Source organism: Maylandia zebra, linkage group LG23, assembly GCF_041146795.1.
Source record: "Maylandia zebra isolate NMK-2024a linkage group LG23, Mzebra_GT3a, whole genome shotgun sequence".
Taxonomy (NCBI): domain Eukaryota; kingdom Metazoa; phylum Chordata; class Actinopteri; order Cichliformes; family Cichlidae; genus Maylandia; species Maylandia zebra.
Genome location: NC_135188.1, coordinates 15,846,019 through 15,869,475, shown reverse-complemented (window position 1 = coordinate 15,869,475; position 23,457 = coordinate 15,846,019). Strand labels below are relative to the sequence as shown.

General features: G+C 41.0%; 1 protein-coding gene across 3 annotated transcripts in view; it reads right to left on the bottom strand.

Moving 5' to 3' along the window:
• Positions 1 to 335: 335 nt before the first annotated feature.
• LOC101471971 (pre-B-cell leukemia transcription factor 1) overlaps positions 336 to 23,457 on the bottom strand; it is a 63,577-nt gene continuing 40,455 nt past the window's right edge. Inside the window, exons 3-9 of one of the 3 annotated variants that reach the window (XM_004552915.4) lie at positions 16,959 to 17,203; positions 14,731 to 14,921; positions 11,607 to 11,742; positions 10,255 to 10,303; positions 7,316 to 7,428; positions 5,594 to 5,683; positions 336 to 3,332 (exon numbers count right to left, since the gene is read on the bottom strand). In XM_004552915.4, the coding sequence (XP_004552972.1) occupies positions 3,240 to 3,332; positions 5,594 to 5,683; positions 7,316 to 7,428; positions 10,255 to 10,303; positions 11,607 to 11,742; positions 14,731 to 14,921; positions 16,959 to 17,203 (917 nt within the window). In that variant the 3' untranslated portion in view covers positions 336 to 3,239. Of the gene's footprint in view, positions 3,333 to 5,593; positions 5,684 to 7,315; positions 7,429 to 10,143; positions 10,304 to 11,606; positions 11,743 to 14,730; positions 14,922 to 16,958; positions 17,204 to 23,457 lie in introns of all 3 variants that reach the window. The other 2 variants (XM_004552914.3, XM_004552916.4) reach the window with 2 other exon arrangements.

Below are 23,457 nucleotides of genomic sequence, written 5' to 3'. Positions count from 1 at the left end.
GAGGAGGTGTCTGTCTGCCGGGAGCACACAGCTTTCACTCACTGTGAAAACTGTGAAAATGTCCCCTTCACACCCTCGGCAGCTCAGGCCAAGCTCCGGTGCTATGTTAGTGGTGATAAAATGCCTCCATGCCACAGCCTAGTTGGAAGTGAGACGTGCAATGCTATCCAGAGGTGTTGGACTGACAAGTCTACAATGTGTTAACTTGTATCCTACAGTGACTTCTGACCCTGACCCTGTTACAAAAGTCTGCTGGAAACACCACGCTCAAGTTTGTGGTGGAGAAAAGCACAAAGAGCAAACAAAACTTCACCAGAAAAATGACAAAACCTCCGTTTATGCAACAAAAGAAACTATTTATTTGGGATACGCATTGCCAGTACAAATTAAGAGACCATAAAACCTACACCTTTCAGCTATTTTTCTCCACAGAAAACAAGTTTTGAATCGGAATTAAAAAGACAATAGTTTTCCATTTGATACCTTTTTACATACGCAGAGATCTTAAAAGTTAAAACCTGTCAAGAAAAAGGCTCCACGATTTCACTCTGAAATCCTTATAAAAAAGAAGTTAACATTCAAAACACTGCAGTACGTTATTTTATTGAAGAACAAAAAGACATGCAACAAATAAAACATTTCATGTTTTACAAATTGGTCATCTTTCTTTTCATGTCCCTTTTACCTTTTATATTCAAAAACTAAAAAGCATCATTACATGAAGCTTCGATAATATTTGACAGGCAATGTGAAAAGTAGAGTTAAGCCTTTTTTTGAGGGGTGCAAAAACAATCCTCGTGTTTGCCTTGCATGGCCGCCGCTGTCAGTTCACTCCAATGACTTCCAAAGACACGACTGAGGCAGGTTCTGTGCATCATTTCAATGGTGCTCGCCCCCTCGGCTGTAATACTGAGCAGGTGAGTCGAGAGGGGAGCCGCTCTGAGTCATTCAAATGAGTTTGTCTGTTGCCATCACGCCGTCGTAGATCTCAACGCCCAAGCTCTGAGACATCCATGATTTCATACGTGTGTAATAAATACTGTTAAAAAAATACCTGTGGTTTTCAGGCTGTTTGGGATCTCGGGACTGAATTTTCTCTCAGGGTTCAGTTCAGCTAAAATAAAAGCCAAAGAGAGGGCAATGTTAACGCTAACTTTTCACGTCACCTTTAATGGGACAGTAGCCATTTTGGACGCAGGGTTGTAACATGTGACATGAGTACAAAAGAATAAGAAGGATTTCACCGTAAATCCAACAGGAACTCAAAGAGGCTGCATTAAAATAGCTACTGTCCAAATTCAAAGATGCAAAAAAAGAGTAAAGGCGCATATCTACATACTGTATATAGAGCATTCTTGGGCAATTCACACATAATGGTAGCATAAAAAGAAAAACAGTCAAAAGAATATCAAGTGAAACAAAAAAGATGACTTATTTGCAAAATGGAGACACATAAAAATATATCCAAACATCTTCTGGATTTGTGTGCCATCAGGGTATTTGTTTTCATTTGAATTTATATAAACACTACTGTATTCCAAGTGCATTTTTCTGGCTTTGGATACAGAGTACTGGAGCATAATGAGATGCTCACTAGCACTGCAGATACTAAAACCATTCAAAAACAGGAAAAAGAAAACCCTCGATAAAGCTGATCCCAATGAGGAGGATAAAATTCTGCCTTTTTTTGGTATCAAAGTATGTAAATGCTCATGAGGACTATTGTAATCATGTATACATTGTACTGTACATACGACAAAGGTCACAAATTTAATTTCACATTTCAGATTGGCATCATGTTCATGAGTGTAGTGTCATTTTAAACAAAGAAAAAAGTGAATAAGTGAGAATATAATTACTTTCTAACGTCAGACGTTCTCTCTGATGTTATCAGAGGTTACAAAACAGGTCAGGCAGATCAAGATGAACACATGCCGATTAGATTTGTGACTAAATCCTGAGGATTCAGTGAGACATTTTGAACAGAAAAAAAAAAAATGAATATTGCAGAGACATATCTATTACATTTTTTAGCATGTTCCAGTTTTACAAACTTTAATAGGAAACGATTATTTATTTTTATCAAATTTTGCACATTTTTATTGACTTTTCCAATTTATTTATTGGAAAAGAATAAGTTGAGCAAAACCAAAAATCTTCTGTTCTCAAAATGATTCGTCTCGTGCTCGGACTTTTGGCACAAATGTGATTCCATACATGAATGAGAAAGGACATGCGATGTGTTCAATCCTGATGACATGATACCTTAAAAACTGAATTACTGTTTGGTTACCAGCAGTATTTGGATCCGTTTGTCTCACTGTTAGATTTAAACAGTTTTTCTTTTTTTTTCACATTTACAAATGCTCCCCTTTAACTTTAATCAGTAGATGTTATTGTGCTTTAATATATACGTCTTTGAGCTCAATTCCTTAATTTCTCGCTTTAAGATTGTAAAGTCTCTGCACTGTTGTACCGCGTGTTAGCTGAAACGTAGCTACTATGGCACAAAGCAATAAAAGGTCTTAAATGTCAGTGTCTGCTGTAGAAGTTCTGAATACAAACAATACAAACCGAGGCTGAATACTTGGATATCAGCTTACTAATATAAATGGACTAACATAATAATAATAATAATAATATGTCACAATGTATGGCATGAGAAATTTAAGGACATGAGACAACAATGTTTTCAAAATTCACCTCCAGAGCTGAACTTTGGCACCATAGGTAAAAAAAAGAAAAGTAATCTGGTATTGAAAACAGACGTGTAACGATAGGGCTCGATGTGGTGTGTGATAAATTTGTAAAAATACGAAACTTTGTAAAACCGAAGCCGTTTAAATTTTGTTTGCTATGTTATTATTTCGAATAGAGGTAGTGTGAAAGCATCTCAATTTACAAGATGTGGGCCAATACGCTGCTGTGAGCCTACTGTGTGAATATATACTGTAAAGAGAAATACAAAGAGGCAACATGGACATCAAGTGGAAACTGTACAAACTGTGTGGTGTGAATATGAGTCCCCTACGCAGGCTGCTAACGGTGCCGCGGTGGTCCAGATAGGAAAAGTGAACAGTTTTATCCGTAATGGTGAAAACGTCATCTCCAGACCCCGACTGTGCCGCGCCGTTTCCCATCCAGTCCCAAAAAAAGGGGGTCAGGGTATAAGTTTTGGAAGGGAGAGTTGTGGTGGATCGAGGAAAGTGGGAATCAAGAGGAAGCAGGTGGGTGGAGGATCAGTTGGAGGTATCGGAGTGAACGCTTCCAGGTCCTTCTGTAGGTGATGTCACTGATGAGGGGGTTGGAGCATCTTGCCAGCCGCCGTTTGCCTGGGAGGGGAAAAGAATCAGAGAGAACCAGAAGTGGGGTGTGAGTGAGTTGCTCTTCTGTTCATTACTCGATTCAGCTCAAACACACTGAGATAAAAAAACGAATAGAAGTCCTGAGGGCAAGATAGTGCACCAACGCTGGGATACTTTGAACTACGCAGTCAAACACAGCCTTAAGTCAAACTGCCTCCTGGATTGGCGGAAAAGCTAACACAGCTCACATTACAGCTAATAATTCAGAATAAGACTGACATAAAAAAAAATACTGCCGTGTTTCCAGCTGAGCAGAAACAGAATTACCCCATCATACACTGCACACTCACTCATTTAAGCAATGACAACAATAAAGAGAGGAAAAGTCAACTTGTGCAAGATTTCGTCTTGAAATAAATTCCTGCTGCTGTCATTTTAAACAATATGAATATATGTAAATTGTATGGAAGGGCGTCTGAAACAAAACATGCACTAATTACGATGCTGACAGTAGGAATTAACATACAATAAGAACTCTGGAGGTCCTTTTCACCGCCAGAGACAGGCCTGTTAAAGAGCATTTAGGGTGTTAATAGCGAATTTAAAACCATCAGAAAAATTGGAAATGGTCCTCGACAGCCTTTCATTTCACAGCTTGTAATGTGTAATCAAAAGTGGAGGGGTCAGATTGTATAATGTAATCACCCGCAGCAGTCATTATCCAGCAGGCTTTTTTGTATTAGACACAAGATTCACTAAAGTCTGTCTTGACAAGTCTCTAAAACTGTTTGTTTTTTTCGGGATACAGGTCGTTCCTGCATTTAATTAACAATGAAGTTATAAAAGCGTTGCCATTTTCGATATATATATATATATATATATATATATATATATATATATATATATATATATATATATATATATATATATAACTTTTATGCAAAGACAAACCAAAAACCACTTATGATGTATTTTGTAAATTGTACATTACAACAAAAGTGCTTCTATGCCCTGAATTCTGCAAAATAAAGGCCAAAAGAGGTTGAGATACCTCAGTGGAAAAAATCTAGTTTTCTACAAAAGACAGCTTTGTCATAACTTACTATTATCTGCTAAAACATTATATCAAACTAAACTGTCGTGCATGGATTGGAGAAAAAACAGGCAAGTGAAGAGCAGAGATTCCTAATTTACCAGCCTTAGCAACATAAATCACAGGCAAACAGGCTGCCAGACAGATATCCTGCTCCTACATTATGCATTGCAGAGCTTCTTTACAGGGTATAAAAGTGAATAACACAGCATACTGTGGCAGTGTAAGATGTGGTAGAGCAAGCAGGCGTCCAAGGAGAACCGTATCTGTGAGGTCAAAGGACTGAGAAAGAACAGGGCCTGAATACGTTAGCGTCCTCTCAGGGTTAGCACAGCTAGCTGTGGGATGCGCTCGGAGCAGCCAGGAAGCCTATTTGAATACACATACATGTTTTTATACGGGAGACATTTCATCTGATTATCATATGGCCAGTGAGGCACGACGACGACAGCGGAGGAACCCAGCCGCGGCTGTGACCGTCCTCGTCCTCAGCGCGGCTCGCTGTCAGGGCCATTAGTGTGGCAGGAACATGATCTGAGCAATGCGCTTGGATTGCTGTCCCAAGTCCACACTCTGCTCTCCTTGTGTCTGTCTTATCGATTTTCCCCTTTACGACACGGCTTGTCGCTGTGAATTTCCCTACTGTTTGCCGCCGCCAGCTAGCAACCCCCACCCCACCCCTCATACCCCCACATCTAAACCCGAACTCTGCAGAAAAATAAGACAAACACGTCGGGGACAAACCCCTATGGCACATGAGGAGTCGTTTCCAGGAGCGTGAGGTTTTATTTTTAGCGGGACGGTGCTGATGTCTCCTGTGGGGCATTAATGGGAACTTCTGGCCTTGGGGCTGCTAATCACGGGTCAGGTGGTCAGAGGGAGCTGAAGTCCAGAGCAAAGAGGTGTCACCTGTTTGTGCGGCTCTCTCACGGCTGACCATACGTGGCTGCAGGTGCTACTCCAGGCCTGATTGAACATGACAGGCTCAGAAGGCGGCTCTGCATGTGTGTGGCCAGCACCACGCCTGCGTACGGTGGGTACCGTGCTGCCTGTGGCACGAGTGCTAGAGAAGCAATCAACTAGGTGACCATGGAGTGGAGACAAGTCCTACTAAGTGGCATTCTGAGCCCTATGGCTTTGAAATAATTGGTAGGGAGAGAAAGGAAAAACAAAGGGGGAAAAAAGGAAAGCTTACATTGATGCCCTGCGGACTGTACATCTGGTTGGCTGTGAGTCCTTCACTGTATCCGCCTGTCTGACTGATAACATGGCGAAGGGTATCCACCTGAAACATTCAGAAAGAGCAGACAAAGCAAGGTCAGAGTCAACACAAGAGAAGCACAAGAGAAAAGAGAGAGATGACAAGACAACAAGAGAGACAACAAGAGTACACTGCTGCAAGTATGTCCTTGGAGACAACAAAGTCCAAAACAAAAAGGGAATTCAGGATAAAGAGATGTTTGGTTTTTGCCAGCTGAAATCAAACTGTTTGTAGGATGAATACAGGATGACAAATCTTCTGCCCTTGAGACTGGGGTATTAATGACTCTTTTCCATCAAGGTAAAAGTAAGCAGCTGGGTGTTTTCTTTTGGAGGGGGTGTGCATGACAAGGGTAAAAAGGAAGTTTATTAGAAAATAAGTTGAACACATGCTCTTATGCCAGCAAGATTAACAATATTTAGATTAAGAAGATTCGTCATTAACAGCATGTGCCAGTCAAAGCAGAAATCATTAAAACATGACAAATAAAAGGTCCCCTATTAGTCCCACAAATGCTATCCAAGTCCCACTATAGAAAAAGGGTCTGAATCTTATTTTGTTAACAAGTAGTGTATGAGTACAAGTAAGTGCACAGAGGTAGAGGGCAATTAAGTCCCGCCCACATCAGAGGGGAAACAAGTTATTAGAAGCCTCCATGTGAGTTTCATCTGTTAGAAGAAAAAAATAAATAAAAAAAATTCCCAAAAGCACCAGGGTGATGGAAAACAGTACCAACAGGTATAACCCACATCAGTTTGACTATTTCAGGCAGGACTGTGCTTAATTATTATTAATGAGAGTCATTATTTGTTGTTAATAAGTCAAATATCAAAATGTCAGTTTTACACCTATATTTCTGTAAGTTAAAAGCTACTTGTTATGCATTTCCTTACTTTCTGCTTGTATTAAATATGGCAAACATTTCAGATGCTTTTCTTGTCTTGGCTCGGGATGTTCTCACTGAGAGGGGATACTCTTAATATGATCATAACGTGAACACAGAGGCTCCACCCACTGCTGTTCAGACCTATTTATAAAAGTGGCCAATCAGGAGGAAATTGCAAGGGAGGGAGCTAAACTGAATTGTTTCAGACAAAGCTTGAACTAAAAGGCTGCACAACTCCTAGTATAAAGTAAATACAGATGATGATGTTGTGGTTCATGCAAAGCTATTCTAAGAATAACAAAAAATGGAGTTTGAAATGAGAATAACAGTTGCATAACTTCCATTATAGTGGAATGTGGATGACTCAGAAAGCATAGCTGGTGATAAACTTAGTTGACTAAAAGATATCTAACCTTAGCTTTGTAACTGCTAATTAAATACTGAATGCTAAAACACAAAAGTGTAGCATCAACTGAATCGTTTCCCCTCCAGTGGGCGTGGCTTTTTGAGGTTGAATCAATGCAGTCCATCTTGCTAGCTTCCTTGGAATTGGCTGGTTTGGCTGTAGATGCACTGTCATATTTCTGCAGTTCTTTTAAGCTAATATAAATTAATTTAAGCATTATCAGATGCTTCCTGATACTACGAGGGTGAAATTACCCTAGTTACTAGTTAATTCATCTAAAACCTGTGCATGACGAGTCTGGCGTTACAAAGATCAGTACTCGATCCGCCCCTGTATCACCTTCTGTTCTGCTTTGGGGCCCTACCTGCGACTGCACGTTGGCTCCCACCTGAGCCCCCTGGTACGAGTCCCCATTGAGAGACTGCACGCTCATGAACAAGTCCCCCGAGTTTGACATGTTAAAAGAGCCACCAGAACCTGAAAGGAGAGAGGGAGCAGTCGAATCACAGAGAGACAGAGAGCAAGCAAAGAGGAGCAAGTCAGCCCGTTCAGGAAGCAGCCTGGAGGAGCAGCATGCAGAGGGTTAGCTAGCAGCCGTGCAGGCTGTTAGACCAGGGGGGGTGAAGTGAGGACCGAGAAGTAGTGTATCAGGTATATGTTTTACCAGGTAATCTGTTTACATATTAGCAAAAAAGAATTAAGAAAGGAGCCCAGATTAATAAGAAATGCACTCAATTGCTGTCTCATCCAAGTAGCCTGGACTGCTTTCATTGAAAGACAAAACTATCTTTAGTGATGGTGACTTGTTGTTGTGTTTTTTTGGAGAATACAACATTTAAAAGACATTTTAAGAAGCCCGAAAAAGCCATTCTTCTTCTTAAGTCTGATATTTCATCCATGGAAGACAGCAAATGATAAACATTTCCCAACAACACTGGACTGTAGAAAAAGATAAGTCTGGCATTCTTTCAAATTTTTACTACTTTATGCAATACATAAAGTGTATAAGCACACCTGTAAAGCATTAATATATGACCACACATGTACAGTGAGCATGGATGTGCTGGTGTCAACAGGAGGCAGAGGGTTTGTCTGCCTCTGGAGAAAATACCACAGAAGAAGAATGATATAACGCTTATGCAAAAAGTATGGGGAGAGATGTTTTTTATTTTGACTGATTAAGATGAGGGGGAGCTGTTACTACAATAAATGTGTGGCTAGGGGGGGTCACGGTGACAGAAAACAGCCTGGGAATCATCACAAAGTAAACATGGCAACATATCAGAGTCTTAGTGTGGTACTAGGTGGATTATCCATCACCAGAGGGAGCCATAACAAGGGGAATAGAGGCTAATAAGATTTCAAGGTTCCAAGATGGCTGCCACGCCAGTCCCATTAAATGTGTGTCAAGTCTGCGAGTGATATTTAGGTAATTTAGGCACAGGCAGGTGGTCCTTTCGATCCACCCTCAGACCTAGGGGTTGCACATCTTTTGATGTTACTGGATTACTGCTGAACTCTGAAGCTGGTCAGTTTGAGGCCTAGGGCTACCTGGACTCCACATGCAGGAGTGTAGTTAAACTACCGGGAACAGCAGTCAACAGGTTTTTATATTTTTTCTCTTATTTCCATTTCATTTGTCATTTATCTGTTCAATGTTAGTCCTGAATTAAGAACTACTTCTGCTAAAGAGGGATTTGGCAAAGATTTTTAAATCAGCTGCCTTTCCTGACACAGAACTTTTGGGTATTTGTCTTGTCGCAGTCTTGAATGGGATCTTTTACATGTCAGGCACATGTGTAAACCACTACACTATGATTATATAAATTATATTTCTCCTGGCCTGAAGATCATCTTCACTATTCAGGCTAAAGCTCTATATATCTATCTAAACATGCGAGCTGAGCTTTAATGTTGTGGCTTAAAATGCAGAATTACGACTGCTAGACATTAAAGCAAACTAACGCTCTGTTTTCAATCTTAACGTTGTTATTTGGTAAAAACCAAACAATGTTTTTGTTAAGTGTTCCTAGGTCAAATTAATATCCACTACAAAAATTGCTATAAAAATTGATTACATAAATTAACTTTCATTCTTAACTAAAAATAAGTAATATCTCATAACAGCAGGGCATTGCAGTTTTTAATAAAGGCTACTAATTAAAACACGTAGTGTATTTAATTTTAAAAGCTTTATTTCACCTGTGGCTATTTACACATTTAGCAAAAAAAAAAAGAAAAAAATTGATTAAATATTAATGTCCTGTAAGACTTGAATCCTTCATTCTACTAATGAAAGAGGCAACTTTAACATTTTTCTATATATTTTAGGCAATTTAAGCAAGTGTGAATTGAAATTTATGTTGCAGGTATTTTTCATATGAACATGGTATAGGTGGTATATTAAAAAACCCCCAAACAAACTACAATGTGTGTATGAAAGGTAAAAAAAGGAATGTAGATGTGATGGTTTGATAGAAGGTGGCAACGTTAACCCTAATTCTATATACCGGATAAGGCAGAAATAGACTTTTCTGGAAAACCTGAATAGTTTTGATGTATTTCGGTTGGAATGATACGTTTTTTTCCTCTGATTGGCAGCACTTGGTAACAGTTGTAAAAAAATATGAAGTACATTTTTTGATTGCCTAGGATTAGGTAATCGTGATGAGACGTCAGAGTTAATCATCTCTGTACACTAATGTGGCTCAACAAGAAAAGTAAGTGGGGTCAATTCACTATTAGTCTTTTTTCCACTGTTATTCACCAAAAATAAGAAAAATGTAGAATACTACCAGACTTATCCTTAGAGTGTCAGCAGAGACCGTGATAAATACAGAGTTTAATAAGCATACATGAAGAACAGGATTAATTGAGACCCAGACAAGAGGACAGTGAGATTATGGAGACTTGGCACGGGGTTCAGGTCGTCTAATCGGACATATTTTAGTACTAGGGGGGTAATTAGAGTCGTGAAGGGGAAATGTTTAATTTGTTCAGCAGTAACGATGGTGCTTTGTCAGGTTTTAGGCATGTTCTGTGTATAACTGAGTTTGCCTGACAGATCTACTTTTTGCTCCTTTACAAATTACCAGCATCAGCAATGAAAAAACTCTAAAATTGACTAAGTTGTAGTACACAGAGGAGGCACATATCTAATAGCTGAGCAGAGCCAGGGACTTCCTGTCTCACCTGCAGAGTTTGGAGTTGAGGGTGAATTTGCTTGGCTTCCATGTGAGGATGCATTAGCCGCATTCACGGCAGTTCTCGCAGCGTACATGTTGGCTTCTTCTTGGAACTTACCAATGTTTTTCTTGTATCTGATTCTTTTATTCCCGAACCAGTTGGAAACCTGAGCAGACAAACAAAAGAATATAGTTTAATTGTCACGACATATTACCACACAGAGGCTCTCAGAAAAACCATGGCAGTGTTTAGCTTGCATGGCCTTAATGGCATGCAAAACACTGCAGAGAGCCTCTGTCAGAGGTATGGGCTTCACAGACTGGTGCTGTGAATCTGCATTAGTGCCAGAATGGAATGATTGCCAATAACAGTCTCATTATGTCACCATGACTGCAGCTATCATCAGAACTCACGCAAGCACCAATCAGTCAACATCCGCTAACACCCATTACGGCTAATGGACTCCCAGATGAAGCCGGGGGGGTAATCCCAGCGCTAATGATAAACAACATTAAAATGAAAACCAAATCAATCCTGCAAAGTTTCCAATGCACAGAGTAGGTAAACATTCTCCTTTATTATGGCCAAGAAACGGAAACTCTACAAATCATTCGGCTACCGAGCTGCTTCCACAATCAGGCCCAGCTGCACCCTCCAATCATTCCTTAGAAATTAATGAAACCAATTGAGAAAACAATCCATTCCCAAATGATGGATTCAAAACACAAACTGCTGTTTACCTTGGTGTTGTCATTGCTTTCCGTATTATCAACTCTCACAGGAGTGAAACAACCTGAGTGCTGGAATGCAAAGATGTTTTAGTCTTCGCACTCGCCATGAGACAGATGTTGGTTAAGTTACCGTTAGATTTAATCATCAAATGCCTCAAATGATCCCAGCGCTGAATTTCACAAGCTGAAAGCAGCTGCTGATTAATCAATTAGTTGCTTTCTCGAAGATGTTCGATTAGAAACTTCAGTCTATTTTATTTTCACTTCGTTTACCCCCCAAAAAATACGTGCACAAAGTATGCTGGATTTCTCACCATTTGTGTCACACTTTGTAAAAGTACTTGGACTGTATTTAGAATTTATGTTGCAAGTGGTGCATGTGATCCACTATAAGATTAGATCAATAAGAACTATGACAGCTGAGTTGTGCTTAGCTTGCATTACTTCAATAGGAACACTGTGTCACTGGTCAAAAATAGCTTTGTCTGGTTTGATTTACGAGATTACAGACTCATGACAAGGCGTATTTATACTTTAAGTCCTTTGTTGTCTCAATGAAAGGCACTGCTAAAAGATTAGAGACGCTGTCTGTACTCATGACAGTCACAAAACATATTATTAGGTTACTTGCCAAGACGCTCTGCGCCAGCTTCATATTAAAACTCGTCTTTGTCCTGCTACTCTGTGTACGGCAGTGTTCCTACAGGTGCTGTGAGGTGGCGGTGATCTGCGGTGTACCTGGGCCACTGTGATGGCGCACTTCTTTGCCAGCTCTTCTTTAGCCTCCTCGCTGGGGTAGGGGTTACTGAGGTGCGAGTAGAAATATTCATTCAGGATCTCTGTCGCCTGCTTGTTGAAGTTTCGTCTTTTTCGTCTGCAAAGAGTGAAGGTTCAAACGGGGATAAAATTAAGTTTAGAGCAACGATAACAACATGGAACTGGTAAGAAACGCTGGGGAACTATCATTACAGAGAGAAGTCATAAGCGCTCTGATCTCAAAATCAAATTTGCTTATTTCTCCTCCAGCCTTTATCCACAAGGTAACAGTTTGGGACTTTTCCACTGCAGAGATGTTTGCTTTCTCTTAAATATAATGGGACGAGACAATCGGGGAAATTGTAAAAGATGGATGGACGTGTCTTTTTTCTTTAGTTAGCCAGCCTCGCCCTCATTGTCTGTAGTTGACAGAAAGAAAATTGTTCCTCCATAAAATAGCTCATGACAAAGTTTGTGCATTCTTACTGTAATCAGGTCATGACTTTGGAAAGATGCATCGCTGCTGAGTTTTAAAATGTATTCTTGGCACTTACGCACCACAATGCAAGTGTCATTTAGTTCCAATGTATTCATAAGACGGCAGTCATTTCTACAGCGGCCATCTCCAAAACTGAGGAAAAATCTAAAATAAACTGCACAACAACTACAAATGTAACCTTATCCGAAATCTTGGATTCACTTTTAAACATGACATTTCTGCAAGTTCACCCTATTAAATATTGTGGTTGCTTTAATATGGAGGAAGTGGTTTTCAGCACGCCGATACCAACTCAAGCCGGTCATCAGTTATAAGCCGAGCATCCGTGATGTTGGCTTGACACCAGCACGGTCTCTGCGGGTTTATCTGGCCTTGATTTGGATGTACATTACCCCCCTTTGTGAAAACCTCTGCTGCACCAGAAACTTTCAATTTAGCTGCAGCTTTGCACTGAGACACTTTGTCAGGACTCAAGAGAACAATTAGGCCCAGAATTGCTGCACTACAGCTCTGTTTATGAGCATCTGAAGAAAGCATTAGGGCTGGCAATAAAAGCACATAACTGGGTCATAATAATTAAGTCAATATCTACTATTAATTGTGGGGAGATAAAGAAGAAATCACAGTCTCCATTTTTTAAAAGGTTTAATAGCAGTGTTTTCCTTTTGAATATTCAGACATACAGACGTTAAAACCAGCCAGGGTAGGGCTCCGCTTTAAACCGTAACACTGTTTTGGGAATATACTGACTATGACTGCTCTGGATTTGTGTACTTGCTCTGTGATTAGACAGAATTTTTTAAGTTAAGTGTTTTTTCCCCCTTTTAAATATATATGTATAATTAAAGGACAACAATGGAAATCTTATTTTACAGTTTTAAAGTGTGCAGTTTAAACCTAAACCCATTCATTAACATAACATTTAACTCAAGAATTATCACTGGGATGTCAATTAAACGTATCATAAATAATTGTGCATTTGCACATGTCTTTTTTGCATTCATACTCACAAAAAAGAGATAAAATACGCTGAATAGTAATTTGAGTAATCTCTATGTTTGATAATATAATTTCAAATTTCATTGTGGTGAAAATCTGATATTCTGACTGCATTACACCAGCAAATATGGAACAGCTCTAGCATTTATTTTATTAATTACACCTTATCTAGGAGGAATTAACTATTAAATACGTCACTGTTTTCAAGGATAAAGGATATATCTGCAGTATAGTAATGTACAGTGGGTTGATCAATAGTTTTTTTTAAAACAGCTATAAAGTTAGTGAGAATAATAACTAAATAAAGAATTTGCAGGTGACAAAACTAAAACTACAAACTGAAATATGTTACAATGTTCCCAAACGCTTAGAGGAAGTGTACAGTTCAGTAGTAATGCTCTCGATGGCCACGTTTGACATTGTTCACAGTTAAAAAAACGGAGGTCCATGCTTCAATTTTAGAGCAGTTTTAAATAATGTGTCAAAAACGTGCTCTGGTGTCAACAGTGAAACTTGGGTTACAAATTTTTTTCAAACTGCTGACTTTATCAGTCATAACTCTGCATTCTCTCTCTTTATAAGCTTTTGATCACTTTTTCGATCGCTCATGAAAGGTTTGCGTGGTTACGTTGTTGAGATGCAGCTTCACTGAAATAGGTTTTTAAAGCTCACCTGTATTTTTAACAGCTTTAACTGAATTTTATTGCAACTTTATTGTATGTTGCTGTTTTGTGTGTGTGTGTGTTTACACCCATGTAAAACCTCAGCAGGAAATGCTAACACGCATTCTGTCATGCTTTGAATATGAAAATGAATCCAGCGATATCCTGCCAACACCACACCTTGAAGCAGACAGATATCACATGCTGGTGGCTCATGAGTTGACCGACCCCTCCATCTCTTGCACTCATCAGGTCATATCTGCGTGTGCCACGTCTAAAGAGGGCTTTACATAAGCTGGAGGGGAACCCTGGAAAATCTCTTTCCGTGGATCCACCGGTGAGGAGATTTGTGCTAAAATCTCTGTCCCCCGCTTCGAAAGCCTGGATGAGAATATGTAAATGTGCACAGCATGGGCTCTAGCAGCCAGTAGATTAATCAGTGGAGCTGAGCATGGCAGTGCCTCTCAACCAGCGAAAGCTCTTCCTCTCCCTTCCCCTTCGCTGCTGCACCACCACAATCATTTGCAAGAGAATAGATAGGGAGCTTTGTAAGGCAGTGCATGCCTCATTTAAATGTTATGCCTCCAACTCAGACAGTGAGTGAGATTTATCCTTAGAGAAATGTATGCAAATCCAAAGCACGCATCAAAGAGAACAAGCGATTACATTAAAAAAAAGGAAGCAGTTAGTGTTTTGGATCATGCACGAAGCTCTCATTGGCCAGTGTTGCTGGGTATACAAGTCCAAATGGCACCCAGTCATGCAAACCAGTCCAGCATGTGTGGTAAACAGCATGTGTTACACCACATTTATGGCATGATAGGCCTCCTACATCAGCCATTCATATGGATATCAGGCAGAGAAGGAGAGCACACGTAGAGGATTTTGTAATTTGCAGCACAGAGCGTGCCGTGTACGACCTGAACCTGTATGCAAAGGCACACACCTGGCATCGAGGAAGCGGGAGCGCAGGATCATCACGGCCTCGCAGGTGCTCTGTTTGAGCTGCATCTGGATGGCGCTGAACTTGCGGTGGATGATGCTCACCATGCGCTCGATCTCTTTGGGCGAAATGGGTCGCGTGCGTGACTGCTCTCTCAACAGGTTCATCACATGGGTGGTGAACTCGTTACACGCCTGTAGGGAAGATAAACACACACACATAGGATTACGTTCAAGAGCACACTTCACTTAAGGTCAGACAAAACTGCAGACGAGACCTCAATTTGTCAAATTTGCCGCGCAGAGTCGAGTATTTAAAATTCACAAATCGTGCGCTTTTCTTAATGTAGTTCTGGGGCAAGCTTTCTCGCAGAGCCAAGGGGGAATATAAGCACTGATATATTTCATATTTAACAGAAATGGTGATGGCAGTATGTTGAGAGGAACCAATGACAGCTGTTCCCCTCTCAGACACACTTTTTACAGCATAGCCAACCCTGAGAGACGAACATGCCACAACGTTTTATTCATCGCACCCCCCCATGTGACACCAGCCGTGAATCTGCCACGATATTACACTCCGACTCCGCGCCTCTTACTGCCGCCTCTTCTTTATTTCCTCTCCTCCTGTCGATCTCTCCCTGGATTTCGCCGTGTCAGGCTTTGTCTGTGTCTGTCTATCTCTGTGTTCATCTGTCTTACTCGCCTCATCTGAAAGGGATGCTATTGTCATGAATGCATCGGTTATCAAGGCAATGAGAGAAAATCACCCCCTTCCTTTAAAGCATCCCTTCAAGACTATACTTGGAATACACACAGAGGCTGCATATGATGGACTATTCTGGGGTAAAGACACAGTCTAAAGTGAATTCTTACTGACGTGTACTGAGGAAACAGTCGAAGGGTTGCCACTTGATTTAAGAGTGATCCTGCCTCAGCGAGGAGTAAAAAATCTGGATTAAAGTTCAGGAGGGAAAAGCAGATATAGGAAGATGGACCAGCTCAGCAATATATAATCAGTTTTTGAACTGATTTTGTACTTTCTGTAGAAGGACTGCATCTTCAAAGTGTGCAGAGCTGGAAAACCCTGAAGTAAAATGTGATAAAGTAGTAAAAAACATGTTTTTCTCGTCAAACTCTTGGAACTTCATAATATTCCATTTTCTATCACACATAAACCTGCAAATTGCCACATTTGAGAATCTGAAACTAAGAAAAGTTTTGGTCATTTTACTTGACAAATAAAATAAATCATTGCTTACTAAACATTATTTTTCTATCACGTTTCACACTTTTTAAAATCAAACTGGAACCTCATCAAGATCCATCTTACAAGGCAAAGCTTACAAGCTGCCTTCAAATAGTTTCATCCCCTGCCAAGTCATCCCAGGTGCATCTCCTAAACTTGCTCATCACATCTTATTGCATTCTTTGTTTTTTGTGGTTCACGCATAAATCCGCGAGGAAAGATATATGGACCGCATAAAATAATAGCTACTCGAAGTATAAAAAGTATTAGAACAAGTCTCACATAAAAACAGCATCTCAAGTTTAAAGGGCTCTTACAAGTACATATAAGATGTTTCATTATGACCTTATTTAATTTAAAGACTTTTAAGGATACACTGAAAGCAGCTTTAAGCGGCAGTTAAGGCCATTGTTTAATTAATCGAACTGTAGCTCAATAACCTTGACTCAAACTTGAGTCGCTTCAGGCTTCGCAGCACAGAATATATCACTGCTTCATTCCTTTTTTCAAAGTTTTCAGCAGAACTTTTTCATCTTTTCCAACTGTTGCAGAAATTCTTCTCCCCGCGCTGTCTGGGAATCTCTTTGCTCTGGCAGTTATGTATCATAAAAAATGCCTTTAGAGACCACCGTGCTTGCAGGCCTGAGCCTCTAGCCCTGCTGTGGTGTGCGTGCCAGGCTACAAAAACGTGGAGATGCACGACAAGCTAAAATGGCATTAAAGTGCACATCGTGATGTTGCTTTTGATGTGTCCTGCTGTCACAGCAAATGCACAGGAAACTCCCTAACATCATTAAGCTGGTCATACGTGTGTGTGTGTGTGTGTGTGTGTGTGTGTGTGTGTGTGTGTGTGTGTGTGCGTGCACTAAAAACACTATTTCAAAAAATCAGTGTGTTATGGTTCTGTAGAAATTCTCTATACGTCACAGCCCTATTTTCCCACTCTGTCAGGTGTTGGTCTAAGGTGCATCGTCTGCTCTTACCTGTTCATACTTCTCCAGCTCTGTGTGGTAGATCTGTCTGATCTGGGACAGCTTGGCCCTGTAGTCAGAGTGCTCTGCTGAGTTGTCGGCCCCTGCCCCTCCAGAGGCGGCCGCTGCAGCCGCCGCTGCCGCAGAACCTCCGCCTTTCTCCGGTCCGGACACGCCCTCTGCCAGAAGCATGTTGTCCAGTCGCATGAGCTGGGGGTCTGGGGGCTCCTCCTCCTGGGCGCCGCGAATGCTCAGCACTGCGATGACAGGAGAGGGCCAGAGGTCAGTCATAAAGGTCGCACCTGCAGCGGTGTGATGCACCGTAACAAGCCGTAACCGTGCAGCTGACACCCCTGAGCTGCACCCACACATCCACCAGCTCAGCGTGAGCCGTGCAGTATAACAAAGACCGACACACAGGCTGAGGGAGACTGAAGTCTGCCTCACTGAAGGAAACATGGGGTCTGCTGTAAAAAAGGACCATTTGAAGATGGTGCTGCCTCCTCTCATTTATCTATTCAACTTTCAAATTCAACCTCCTAATTGGTTTCACATTTGTTTTTCATCCAAAGCTACTTCCACAAATACCCCAAGAAATTAATGACTTTGACAGGCCTGAAGACGATCTATGGAAAGAAGCTCTCATGATCAAATTAGATACACTCCTTTTGGAGACATAAGCTTCTTTGATTTGCATGTTTTAGATATTTTCCACAATTTGTCCACTCTCCCCCCCCCCCCCCCAAAAAAAAATCGCACAGCTCTCCCATCAGGCTTCTGGTCACCCACACTTCCTTTTTTAATCAGCTCAGCTGGCTGCCAGATTCACTTGAGCTCAAGTAATTAGTCCCCTTATTTGGTTAATATACTGACAGAATAATAAGCAACAACTGTTTTGACAAATATTTCCCTATTCTCAGTTTCTAGGTTGTGGAATTCGTTTATTTTTTCTTGGGTTACGTCGTCTTTTTTTTTTTTTTTTACATTTTTTAAATTTTTTTGACAAAACCCGACATCTGAAATAATATTTTGTTTCCTGTTATTTTAGTCAACCTTTCTTCCTTAAATGGATATTAACATTAATTTAAAAACAAACAAACAAAGCAGAAAGAAAACTGCTCTTCCCATTTGATACAGAGTAATCCAAATTCACGGTTAAAAAAGGACCCCAGACTTTTTTAAATAGTCTTTGTTTGTCCTTATATCTTGACGTTTTTCTATATACGAGTAGGTTTGAGATAATTTCTCATTTTTCCAAAACAATGCTATAATCATTTTGGGAATTAAAATCAAAATGGGTACAATTTGACTATAATCTTGCATTTAAATCAAGTAGAAATTGCACTGAGGCAAGTGGAAATTCTTTTAAGAAATATTCTGAAAGTCACTCTGATCACCCCCAATATTTTAAACTTTTCACCAGGACTTTATTTATTCTTTACAGCACTCATTCAGAGTTGCAGCTGTGTATGTGCCTGTGTGGGTTTTAGGTGTGAGCTGATTTCACACCTAAAACAGTATGGTTTAAGTATTAATAGCGTCAGTAAACAATCTGATCAAATACTCCTCTTTGCCACTAGAGGTCTCCCTTGCCATTCTTTAGGACATCCAAGTCCCCACCTTCCATTTTCTGAGGTGAAAACACAGGCTCAGACTCTTCCTCCTCCATCTGAGAACCATCCATTTCAATATAAAATCCCTTCTCCTGTGTGAAGCGTTGTGCTGCTAGCATTCAAATTGACCCCAGAGTGGACATCGAAGGCACTCTGACGGCAGCTGGTGTTACCGTTATCGGACCTAACAGGAGCCCTGACTCTGTGACTTTGCGCCCCTTGAGTGTCGATAGCCATTTAAAACAATACCACTTGTCATTTGTCTCGTTGTCATTGAATGAGAAGGGACAGGCACGGAGCACTTCATTAATTCAGAGACAATAGGAGTGCTTGGTGCATTAACCCCAGACTGCTGTCCGGGTTGGTAGTCCTGGGCAGGGGGTCACTGGGATGAGAATGAAGCCTGCTGTACTTGTAGGGGAAGAGGAGGGGGGCTCCCACATTCACCCCCACCTTTGCCTTTAAGTGGACTGGAAATGCAAATATGGCAACTGTTGGCGAGTGGAAGAGGTCAGGGTTTCAGGCCATAGACTCAGCGGGAGGTAGATTGAGTGTGGGAGGAGTATTGGAGGAGAAATGGCGGCGTTGGGGGGGGGGGACGTCTCTTGAGATGGCAAGACAGTACAAACATCCTGTCTCGTTACCAAGACTCTTTCATCACTCCAGTAATGTATAGACAGGCTTAGAGGGGAAAATCTCAGATGGCTTCACACGCGCCTTACCTCCACACCGTCACAACTGCTGCCACGTTATGACCCAATCAAACCTGCTCCATCAGAAACTCTAAACCCGCCTGTCTGCTTTAGTTAACGTACATCAGCAGTGGCCCCGCCGCCGCTGCCGCTCCCACGGCTCTTGAATGCTCACCAGTACAGAGAGGCACTTTTTCTACATTTACCACCTCATAAATGCCGATCTAAAGTGGGTGTTAAAATAGGAGCACACCACAATATCCCATGGACTAGCTGCCCTTTCTGGAAGTAATTTTTAGTAGGAAAACATCTCACAGCAGTACATACTTAAAGAAGAAAAAAGAAGGCTGACAACTTACATTATGGTAACACTGAACTGAAAACAGGTTGCAGGATTTATAGGTCAAGCCATACTGAAACTATCTATCTGAGTTTTAGACGTAAAGAGTTGACTTAAATAACACCTCTTCAAAATTAAAGCCTGTTAATGTGCTGTGTAAGTAGAAGATTGATATTTAAGTGGACCTATTTGATTAATTAATGTTGGCAATGGCCGGTGTTTCTGTTTTGTTACATCATTTTTCCTCTAGTTAACTGTTCAGACGGTGTGATGATGTATTAGACTTTAAAACCACTCATTAACTCATCAGTTATGAAGATGCTTTGTTTCATTAGGATAAAGGAGGAAATGAAGACCAAAATCAGCAAAAAAACAAAACAATGCTTTCTAATGCTGCCTTATTAGTTGGTTAGTTATTGGTTATTATTAATGAGACATTCAGTTTATTCACTATTTATTAAACTGCTAGCAAAGCAGAAGAACACAGCATTAGTCCAGCATTCTCTGCAGCAGCTCTGGTTTCCCAATGACAGTTCATTTAAAGGAACACTGGGAATGTGCTTTTATTACATGACTATCATAAAATGTTGTTAATTTAACAGAAATATTGCTGTTTGGCACAGCTGCCTGAGATTACTGACTACAGTAATTCTAAAACGAATGCCCTGATTAATTTTAAGTGGGAACTGGAATGTCCCCTCAAGTTGGATCTCCAACTCGGAAAGCTGGAGAACCCCCAGCAACCTCGGCTTCACAATCCAAGATGGTCACAGAGCCCCTAAATCTTAGTAAATCTGTGAAACGTGTAATCTGTGCTGCCACTGTTGTGTATTTGCGTCTCACTAAACAAGCCATACACAGAGTACTGTATATGGCAGAGTACAGAGTGTTTTTGAGCAAAAGATTACAGAAGAATAAACATTAGACAACATAATGTGTGACACATCTCTAAAGTGGCTAAGACAAAAACTATAATACAGTTTGGGTGTTTTGAAATTGGCCCAGGACTTTACATTTGGTGCATCTGTAATAAAAATGATCTTTTCAAAATTGACATAAAGCACATGGGACAAGATATCGTTTCCTGCTTCCCAAGTCCAGGAACAAAGAGTAAAAGTCCAGAGAACATCAGCATGTCTTCACAGATGTTTCAGGCAAAAGTCCTAGACTAGATTTCTTCCCTAACCCATAAAATGTCTAGACTGTCAAATGAAAATGGAACATAAAAATTCCCTGTGTCCACAAAAATGATTCAGTTCATGTCTGCCAAGTTCCAGCTTAACATTCAAAGTGTTTATTTTACTTGGCTTGAAGCTCCTCCAACATCAGTCTTAGAAGAGTGCCTGTTGCAGAGAAGGTCATTTCTTAGGAGATCTCTTGGATGGGAAACAGAAAAAGTTCTAGCAGGCTGACATTTTTTCTCTACGAATAAGAAAGGTCATGGACAAATGGAAAGAAAACGACTGCATCCAGCAATGCTGCTTATTCAAAGCCCTGCATTGTGCTCAAAATCAGTAGGTAACGCTGTCTTAAACTGACAATTAACACAAACTCCGACGTGATCCCCAGGCCTCGCTTGTTGACACGTGTATACCTTCGCTAATCAGCCCGCATATCATATCCTCCCCTCGTATCCCGGCTCCATTCTTGCTGCTGATCCAGCTGTCTTGGAGAGCATCTGTCAGGAGGGACCCAGGAAGGAACAATGCATTACGCCATGTTGGCTGTGTACTGTCATCCCTCATTGACAGCACATTGTCACACTTACAGTGTCCTCTGAGCTGGGAACAAGCTAAGTAGCTGGCTGCATATAATATCAGCTCTTCCTGGCATCTTATCGCAGAATCTGACGGGAACTCGCTCTGAGTGGGGTTAATCTGGATTTCTGCATTCATTTTTAATTTAAGTGCCTAATCAGTGCAGTCATTGCCCCGCGATGGGTAGCTTCCCTTACGGTGAGAAAAAACAAAACAAAACTGCAGACCTGCAGTATTTGGAAGTGATTGAAGCAAATGATGATTTATTTCTTCCACCCTGAACCTAAAGCGCATAATTAAAACCATGGAGGGATTATCTCAAACAAATACAATTAATAAGGAAAAGAAAGGGATAATGTGCCTCCATAAAATTGGCTTTGCTGTGGGTCATAATTACACGACTCAGTGAGGGCCACTTTATTGGCTAATGGCAGCCTAATTGATTCATCCTAATGTATTTCGAGCCTTGGGTCTGGTGGGCACTCCCTGTCCAATAGTGCTGGTGAACTTACTTAGCCACCCGCAGACAAACACTGAAGGTTCTCTCAGGGATAAACAATTATCTGTGGATGTGTGTGCGAGAGATTTCCCCCCACTGCTCGTCGACAAGCACGCGCTTTTTTGTATGTCTCTAATGGATGCCATTTCTCTCTTGGAGGTGTTTCAAAGATGGCTTGTTGTCAGACGATGCCTTATTCCCCCCCCCCCCCCCCCCCCTTCCTGTTGTTGACAAGCAATTCTCTCAAGGAGGCACGCACCAGGCTTTATTGCTTTGCTTATGCGTTAATAAAAACATGGGATTTTTTTTTTTACCACAGTAGCTGTTGTTATTAATGAATTTATGAATCGGATGCACAATAGATGATTTTGCCGGGAAGAAATCACGTATTCATGGTGTCTCTGTGTGGATGGATTGGGAGAGGATGGTTGGTGGTTTTACTGCTCTGTGTACATGCTGAGAGACAAAATGTCACCGGCTGAGAAGACAAAAGTAAACTGGAATGGGAGAACACGACATTTGTTTAACTTCCCAACATCTGGCCTTTTACAAATCAAATCGATATTTAATAAAAGCCAAGGGCAATTGGCTTTTGGAGAGGTGGATGTTTAACTGTCTGGTTGTTTCTCTGGGAATATTTATTTCATTTCCGCGAGGCTGAGGGAAAAAGCTTTTGCTCTTTGAGGGTAAGCTCGGAATATCATGCTTGGAGATGATTAACGTCCTTGTTTGGGGGAGAGCAGCTTGCCTAAACCTCCTCCCGCTCCCCCCACGTTGCTTGTTTTTCAGCGAGCACATGTGTAACATTCTCCGTTTCCCATTTATTAGTCATCCGAGAAGACTGGCTCATGGCCTTACATGAAGATGTCTGTGGGTATTGAAATATTAATTGAACAACTTGCAACAGAGATGCACCATTTCAGAGAGGCTCTGAGTTTGGGGTTGGTCTTAATTGAACAAAGACCAGAGAATAACCCGTCTTCTCCCTCTGAAGGAGAACGAACCGTGGCAAAATGAAAGTGGGCCGGTAGCCTGGGGCAACAGAACTAGTGTCTTTGGAGAAATGCTGTGGAAGGACACAGGTCCATTATAGATTGTCACATCATCTCACCATACTTGATATGATTCAAGAATGTGCGGAATATTAAAATTGACAGCAAATACAAGCCAGATCCAAGTCTAAAAATATACTTTTGAGTCAGTGACAATATTTGGGATTGTATCAAAAGCTTGTCAGGGGATTAAGATTTCTTCCAGGACACTGCCTGCATCTTCGAAATGATTCAGTTTTTTTGTGGCATAACAATATCAGACTCAAAGAGTTACTGCACACCATGCTCTGCAGTCCAGATATCTTATCCTATCAGATTAACAGAGGCAAATGGCAGGCTGTCAAAAAACATTACCATATGTAATCCCCTTCTAGATTTCGGAGGCATGTCGACAGGGACTGTTGGCATGGCAGCCTGTCACGGAGATCGGGTGATTGGGGGGAAGCCTTATGTTTAATTAATGACGTTGGGCTGGTCTGTCATAGTTAGCGAGATGGACGGTAAAACATAAAGGCCTCTGACAGAGATTGGATGCCTTAGTTCAGACTGGTGGAGACC